At 35.9% G+C, this 9007-nt stretch overlaps 1 protein-coding gene across 1 annotated transcript in view; it reads left to right on the top strand.

Annotated features, from left to right (window-relative positions):
• The window catches only part of PRKG1 (protein kinase, cGMP-dependent, type I), a 995570-nt gene extending 987445 nt beyond the window's left edge, over positions 1-8125 (top strand). Inside the window, exons 15-18 of the mRNA XM_005875929.2 lie at positions 1968-2090; positions 2173-2235; positions 3339-3405; positions 6810-8125. Of these exons, the coding sequence (XP_005875991.1) occupies positions 1968-2090; positions 2173-2235; positions 3339-3405; positions 6810-6908 (352 nt within the window). The 3' untranslated portion in view covers positions 6909-8125. The remainder of the gene's footprint in view (positions 1-1967; positions 2091-2172; positions 2236-3338; positions 3406-6809) is intronic.
• Positions 8126-9007: the final 882 nt, after the last annotated feature.

Genomic DNA, 9007 nt, shown 5'->3' with positions numbered 1-9007 from the left:
TAAATATAAGTCAAGAAACCATAAAAATCTTAGAAGAAAACAGGCAGCAAAATCCCAGACAGCTCTCATAGCAATATGGTTGCTAATACATCTCCTAGAGCAAGGGAAACAAAGGAGAAAATAAACAAATGGGAATATATCAAAATAAAAAGCTTCTGCACAGTAAAAGGAAACCATCAACAAAATGAAAAGGGAGCCCACTGTATGGAAGAACATATTTGGCAATGATACATCTAATAAGGTGTTAATATCCAAAATATGTAATGAACTCATACAACTTACTAAAGGAAAACAAACAATCCAATTTAAAAATGGCCAAAGAACCTAAATAGATACTTTTCTAAAGTGGATATACAGAAGGCCAAGAGACATATGAAAAAATGCTCAAAGTCACTAATCATATGAGAGATGCAAATCAAAATGACAATGAGGAATCACCTCACATCTGTCAGAATAGCTACCATCAACAAATGACAAGTGCTGGTGAGGATATGGAGAAAAGGGAACCCCAGTACACTGCTGGTGAGAATGCAGATTGTTGCAGCCATTATGGAAAACAGTATGGAGTTTCCTCAAAAAATGAAAAATAGAACGGCCTTTTGACCCAGTGATTCCACTTTTGGGAATATATCCGAAGAATACCAAAACACCAATCAGAAAGAATATATGTACCCCTGTGTCCATAGCAGCATTGTTTACAAAAGCCAAGATCTGCAAATAGTGTAAGTGCCCATTAGTAGTTGAGTGGATAAAAAAGCTGTGGTACATTTATATAATGGAAATACTATGAGGCTGTAAAAAGAAAGGAACTCTTTTGCAACAGTATGGACGGATCTGGAGAGAATTATACTAAAAGTTTATTTAAAAGATCAGGTGGAAATATGGAACAAACTTTTGAATCTCAGAGAGAAGGGGGTGGTGGGTGAGTGGGAAGAAATTAACCAAATAAGTTATATACATAACCCATGGACACAGACAATAGTGTGGTGAAGGTATGGGTGGGCTAGAAGGGTTCAATGGGAAAAAAAGGGTACATCTGTATAACTTTCAACAGTAAAGGTAAAAAATACAACTACCCTATGATACAGCAATTTCACTTCTTGGTATTTATCTGGGTGTGAATGGTTACTAGGTATTATGCTGACAAACCTTGGACTATGAGGATGGCCCCAAAGTGATATGGTCCTGCCTGTCATATCTAATGACTTCTGGTTGGAATAAAATTTGGAAATAATAGATGGATCTTAAAAAAGCAAGGCATGTTAATATATAGATCAGTTAACCACTACAGAATGGTAGAAGAACTAAGGTGCAGGCAATCTCTCACAGATATGCCAATAAAGTGTACCAGAGCAAATAATAGGAGAATGGCAATGACTACAGGATTTCAGAGAACAGGGTAGAGCTTTCTATGAGCCATATAACCTTCTGAACACCAAGAATTGAGAACAAGTAAAATAAATGATCCGGTGAGAGATTTTCTAAGGCAACAAATCCTAATAAAGTAGGCTAAATTTCCCCCCTTGCTCCCTTCCTTCTATCCTTGCTTATTCTGTTCTTCAGAGTAGCTAGCTCCATTTAACATTAATAATCAGAAAGGTCCCAACAGGACCCATTCTCTATCCCTCTCACAACTACAGCCCCCTTCTACACACACCAGTTCCTTTCTTAGCGACTGGTTTTGTTCAAGTATTCACAGTCTGACCCGGAAAGATTAATTTATCTCCAGTTTTAGGTTTAGATTTAGTTCACATCTATTCCAGTCACAGAGAAAGGAGAGGAACAACAGGCAAACTTGACACATTTGTGGTCTTGCTAAGCGGCTTACTGGGAAAGGTTTCTATTGTCTTTCCAATGTAAGCCCCAAAATAAAAATAAGAATCGATGTCCTTTATGAAGTTATAACAATTTATGTTTTCTTATTTAGAAAATAAAAGTATCTCTTTTTATGTCTTCCATTCCTGCAGCCCACCTTTCTCAGGCCCAGATCCTATGAAAACCTATAACATCATATTGAGGGGGATTGACATGATAGAATTTCCAAAGAAGATTGCCAAAAATGCTGCTAATTTAATTAAAAAACTATGCAGGTAAGCATTTCAACCACATTATTTTTGAAAGGCCGGTAATGTGAAAAAAATAGATTTCTTACCACAATTATTTATTTTTTAGGGACAATCCATCAGAAAGATTAGGGAATTTGAAAAATGGAGTGAAAGACATTCAAAAGCACAAGTAAGTATTCTCTCCTTGTAATTTAAGTTTAAAAAACCTGACAAGTACTTCCCTAGTCTGTTTTTTGTTTTGTTTTGTTTTTTAAGTTAGTGGTTGTATAACTTATATAGTTAGCCAGAGGAAATGTATATTTTAATTCAAGGATTCCATTTCCTACCAAAATACTTAAAAAAAAAGTCCTCCACCATATCATGCCCATATTTCCTTGATTAAAAACAAAATATTTTCCAACCAGTTCCTAATTCGATAATAAGACAAAGAAAAACAAGTACAAAATATAGTCTTTAAAAAAGTAGAGTATCTTAAATATCAGACCTTATGCATGGTGCTGGATGTTCTAGAGTTAACCTCAGACAAACCTGTTTTTTTTCTCTATTCATCTGTTTCTGTAATACTTACAGGAAATTCACATCCCTACCAGAGTAACTTATATACTGAAATATCTGTGAATATCTAAAATGTCTGCTAAGAGTTTGGTGTAAGCATTTGCTAATGGAGAACTTTTTCAAAAAGACAAAAAACACAACAACAACCAACAACAACCAATCTAACAAACAAACAAAAAACCCTTTGTGTTATTTGGTCCACATTTTCACAGAAAAGCTGTCCACAAAATATCTTCACTGTGTTAAAAAAGAAAAAAAGAGGAAAATGAGATGAGAAAGGTTAATTAACTGAGGCTCCCTAATGAATCAGTGACAAAGATGGAAAGATAATGTTCTGTCCTGACTTTTCATGCCTGATTCTGCTTGCTTAAAATAAAATATTCAGTAAGACACAGGGCCAAACATGTTATGACATTTTTAAAGTTATAATGATAGTATAGGAACAAGGTCATGCAGACATTATGACTGAAATTACTAGAATAAAAAGGAGTTGCTTTTTAATTGGTGTTAAAAGAGTTGACATTTCAATTTCTTGAAAGATGCATTCCACAAAATAAGCTAATTTTTCAAAATCTGCAATTAAATGGAAAACATTGTTGTCACCTTGAAGATGTTTCCCTAATCACTTTCCATCAGTCACGGCCATCATATATGTTGCATTGAGAAGGTTTTAACTGAGGTAAAATGCTTTTAACTCTTACTTTTTTCCTTTCCTAGATGGTTTGAGGGCTTTAATTGGGAAGGCTTAAGAAAAGGCACCTTAACACCTCCTATAATACCAAGTGTAAGTAGACCTTCCAGTTTGTCTGTGTTTGTCCACATGAAGGCATTTGTCTGTCATCAAAAATCTATTTTATATTTCATCTGACTATAAGATAAAACTGTAAAGATAACAGAAGTACCACATTAAAATAATTACGTCTAAAACCCAAGGTTAAAAACAGATAAGCTGGGAGATGGTTATTATATATGTATTTTAACATTACCTTTTGTGACTATATTCATTCTCATTTAAGTTTATTTCATTTGTGAATAAAAGCTGACTTTTAGTATGGTAAGTGTTAAATATATACTGGCATAGACAGAAGAGTATACTGAATCTCCAGCAACCAGGTGTGTTTTTTTTCCATTACAAACTCTATACATCATTACCCAAGAATAAGGATACATTATTCAACAACTTTAATGAATTTGTCATATTCATGAATTATTAGTAGAAACATGTATACTTTAAATTTCTTCACGTGTGTTCAGTATACAGTATATTATGTGAGTATACTTGGGTGAGTTAGGATAATGTGTGTTATTTTTTATTTATGAATCCTGTTTACTCTCTACCTTGCTTTGTCTCCAATAGTATACCAGCGGTTCTCAACCTGTGGGTCGCGACCCCTTTGGCGGTAGAAGGACCCTTTCACAGGGGTCGCCTAAGACCATCCTGCATATCAGATATTTACATTACGATTCATAACAGTAGCAACATTACAGATATGAAGTAGCAACGAAAATAATTTTATGATTGGGTCACAACATGAGGAAATGTATTTAAAGGGCCAGAAGATTGAGAACCACTGGTACCCATAAGAGCCACATCAAAGCATTCCTTTGCCCTCTGGTTTCTGGTAGGGTATGGTCAGCAGACCAGCAACAATTTTCAACAGCTATGGATTCCTGGCCAAAATGTTTCATTTATGCCCCCACATAGTTCCTCCTCCCTTGTTCCTGTCTTCAAACTGTATTACAAAGCCACAATATTCAAAACAATATGGTATTGGCAGAAAAATAGACACACAAAAATGGAAGAGAATTGAGAGCCCAGAAATAAAGCCACACATATATGGGCGGCTAATTTCTCATAAAATGTCCAAATCACAATAAAGAAAGCCTCTTCAATAAACGCAGTTTGGAAAATTGGAAAGCCACATGCAAAAGACTGAAACTAGACTGCTATCTGGCACCATATACACAAGTTCATCATTCAAAATGGGTTAAAGATTAGAGTATAAGACCTAAAACAATAAAATACATAGAAGAAAATGTTGATCCTAAACTATGGATCTGGGTCTCAAAGGGGTTTTTGTGAACTTGACCCCAAAATCAAGGGAAGTAAACATGAAAATAAATGGATGGGACTACATCAAATTAAAAATTTCTGCACAGCAAAAGGAACCATCAACAGAGAAGGCAACCAATTAAATGGGGGTAACATTTGCAAATGTTACTTTTGATAAGGTTCTTCTATCCAAAACAAAGAACTCATTCAACTCAACAACAACAACAAAAATCCTAACCAATTAAAAATAGGCAGAGGACCTGAACAGACACTTTCCCAGGAAGACATCCATATGGCCAACAGGTACATCAAGAGATGCCCAACTCCACTAGCTATGAGGGAAATGCAAATGCACATGCAAACCAATCATTCGGATGGTTGTTATCAACAAGACAAGACATCCATATGGCCAACAGGTACATCAAGAGATGCTCAACTTCACTAGCTATGAGGGAAATGCAAATGCAAACCAATCATTTGAATGGTTGTTATCAATAAGATAAGAAAAAACAAGTGTTGGAGAGGATGTGGAAAAAAGAGAACCCTGGTGCATTGCTGGTGGGAATGTAGATTGGTGCAGCCTCTATGGAAAACAGTATGGATGTTCCTAAAAAAATTACGAATAGACCAATTATAATACCTAGCAATCCCTCTTCTGGATATCTACCCCCAAAATTTTGAAAACACTTAATTCATAAAGGTATTTGTACTCCTATATTTATTGCAGCATTATTCACAATAGTCAAGGAAACAATCTATGTGTCCTCCAATGGATGATTGGATAAAGAAGATGTTTACATATATACAATGGAATAGTACCCAGCCATAAAAAGATGAAATTCTGCCCCCATATTACTTTGAGGCACTATCAGACACAACTGTGTTCTTTTTTTCTTTTATCAGACTGTAGGGGAGAAAAAAGAATTCTCTTCTTAAACTCTCTTTTGTTAAATAGCCAGTCCACTAAGGAGACTAAGGGGTTTATATTAAGTTGAAATAGGTTTTAATTGATCACATTATATTTTTTCATTCAATGCTGCATCTTAACTAAGGGGAGAGGGCTGCTTTGTGGTCCTGAGCCCTTCATATGTATGTCCTTCATTTTGGACTAACTCAAGACTGCTCTTTAGACAGAAACATATCCCTACTTCTAAAGATTCATTTCTATGTTAATGTTTATGTTTATTTACAAACAAAAGGAAAATGGCATTACCATGTCTCACATTACAAATGCTAATTGCATTCATGAAGTTTTGTTTTTAGAACAAGAGTAGAATGAGAAACTTGAAGGAATAAATATTAAGCCTATACTATCCCAAACTAAATTTATCAGGGGTCTCCATTTATGTAGTGGTAATATTAAATGGGTACATTTGTATCTGTAAATGGTTTTAAATATTAGAATATGAGGGAAAACAAGTGTACTTCTTCACTACTTTTACCAATGCTCTACAGATTGAACTGTGCCCAGTAAATTTGCAAGAGTTTTGCTTGAGTTTAGAAATGGCTCATTATTCTACATGGAATAAATATACAAAATCCTTAAGATGGCCTACAAGGCTCTATATAACCTGACTCCTCCCCATTGACCTATTTCTCACCCCACTCCCCTTCTCTCTTAGCAGCCAAGTTAGCCTCTCTTGGTTACTTCAGCATGGAGTGCTCTCTCACCTCAGGACCTTTGCATGTGCTATACTCTTTATCGAACTCATTGATTTGTAGGTTTAAAAGAATACTTTTTCAAAGAGGCTTTCCATGACAACACTTATACTCTCATGGCACCTTTTCTCTTTCATAGCACTGACCAAAATGTACAACAAATAATCACAAAAATCTATAGATAACCATAATCACAAGATAGCAGTATATTTCTTACTAGAGTAAAAACTCCATGAGGGCAAGAACCATATTTATTTGTACTCACCACTGTGACTCCCATTCCACCAAGCACAAAACCTGCTATCCAGTGGACACTCAAAAAAAACAAAAACAAACAAACAAACAAAAAAACCCAACAACAACAAAACAACACAGCCATTTGATTAGGGAATGAATAAAAAATGCTATTTTACCATCGATCATGGGATTTGCTAAAAATTCAGACACCCTGTTACCGTTCATTCTCTCATTTCTAGGTTGCATCACCCACAGACACAAGCAATTTTGACAGTTTCCCTGAGGACAGTGACGAACCACCACCCGATGACAACTCAGGATGGGACATAGACTTCTAATGTCATTTCTCTTACCTGCTTCTGCCTTGCTGAAGACAGCTTTTTCTGAAACACAGCTGCCAGCAAACCTGAGGGAAAGAGAGAAGATTCGTGCTCGGGGTCACCATGATGCCTTTGATCGATGCTGCTCCAGTAACTACAGTGGCATTAGGACTTATTGCTTAGACGACAGTAGTGCTCTTTACATGTTTTCTGTTTGAACCTAAAAATAGCAGTTGACATGGTGGTCCTGAAGCAAAAGCCTCTCACCAGTAAAAGGATGTTTTCTATTGTTGCAACGACCTTGCTTCGCTCTGATTCTAATTTGAAAGACAGTAAGAAACACTTCAATCTAGTCAGAGAGTCTGTACCTTGCTAGAATTATCCAGAAGATTAAAAAAATAATAATATATAGGATACGATAGATTTCTATGGTACAAAAACTGGGCTCTTCCCTTTCTTCAAGCGAGGGTTGTAGGATCTATTACCGCAGGCCGGTGTATATACCGTACAAATGAGGACCACGCATCTGTTGGTCACAGAGTTCATGTCAAACCAGTGCTAGAAGTTCATGATTTCATTTCTCAGCAGTGCTGATGACAAGACTGAATGTTACCTTTCCTTTCTGACAGATTTCAAAAATTGACATGTTAAAAGCACAACTGCTATGGATTCTGCTGAGAACTCTCATAGCAGGTATATATGCGTTTTCCACAGAGGAATTGAAATAAAAAAGCATGCATGAATTCGTTTGTTTTTGATAAATTGGCATGACAGAGTGGGGAAAAAAGCAATTCACAACCATTTCATATTTTTTGAAAATATTGTGTTTAAAGATGGTCCTGGAAATAAGTGACTAGCAGCCAATTGGTTTTTATTTATTACCTAACACACCCTCAAACTGAGGCTTAAAATATTCCCTTTTATAAAAATAAACCCTAGGGGTCAGGGTGGGGTGGGATGGAGAGGGATCAAGATTCATCCAAAAAAAATAAAAATAAAAAACTATATAGGTGCTATGTATATCTTTCATCTGTAAATGTCAGTGTCTGAACAGACAACACAAATTCTAATCATTACATGTGTAGCCAGAGACTCAAGCATTTCCACCAAATTTATCAAACCAAACTCCTGTCAGATTTTACTTATACAACATAGACTGGGTTGAGGGAGAAAGGTGATTGAAAACTGTTTGAACTAGCTTCTTGTCTTAGGCCTGAACCCCTTCTCCCCCCTCTGAAAAAAAGGAAGAAAGCAAAAATCATTGAGATTTGTCTACTCGCCAGACGAGAAACCTTCCTTATGTGAGGTCGGGAAACAAGACAAGAACTTGGCCATATAGTGATAACCTTTTCATGAATTAGCTGATATGAGTCCATGTGAAAGTAGGAAGGAAGTAGAGAGGAGAACAAAGTGAGCTAAATAGAACAAAAATATTACAACCCTAAAATATCATACTCCCTAGAAAGGGTTGGATTTGAAAATATCACACTGATTTTGCTTTTTTCACATGGGGAAAAGGATCAACAGTTTAAACGGAGTCCTTTGTTGGCAGGCCAGTTGACTATTAATAGTCATAAGCAACAGAACCACTGGGAAGCTTTACCTAGACAAATAGCATTGTATCTAGCATTGTATCTACTCAGACAAGTGCATAACTTACAAGTTGTCATCCTGACTTGGAACTGTGTGTGAGTTTGGTATATTACATAGGGGTTTGCATTTTTCCAGTAGAGAGTTTTTTTTAAAAAGTCAAACAAGTGTAGACATTTCTGAAAAAAAATATATGTCCACCTAGAATCTCCGTGGTCGGCAAACTGCGGCTCGCAAGCCACATGCGGCTTTTTGGCCCCTTGAGTGTGGCTCTTCCTAAGCCTTAGGAGTACCCTAATTAAGTTAATAACAATGTACCTACCTATATAGTTTAAGTTTAAAAAATTTGGCTCTCAAAAGAAATTTCAATCGTTGTACTGTTGATATTTGGCTCTGCTGACTAATGAGTTTGCCAACCACTGACCTAGATCATTACACTGTATCCAAGAAGGCATATGTTATTATTTTGGTTTGAATTGTCCATACTAAGACTACTTTAGAGTATATCTTATCAAAATATAATAATC

The sequence above is a fragment of the Myotis brandtii genome, unplaced genomic scaffold, assembly GCF_000412655.1.
Source record: "Myotis brandtii unplaced genomic scaffold, ASM41265v1 scaffold475, whole genome shotgun sequence".
Classification (NCBI taxonomy): domain Eukaryota; kingdom Metazoa; phylum Chordata; class Mammalia; order Chiroptera; family Vespertilionidae; genus Myotis; species Myotis brandtii.
The sequence above is the reverse complement of the archived record's forward strand: the minus strand, read 5'-3'. Positions and strand labels throughout refer to the sequence as shown.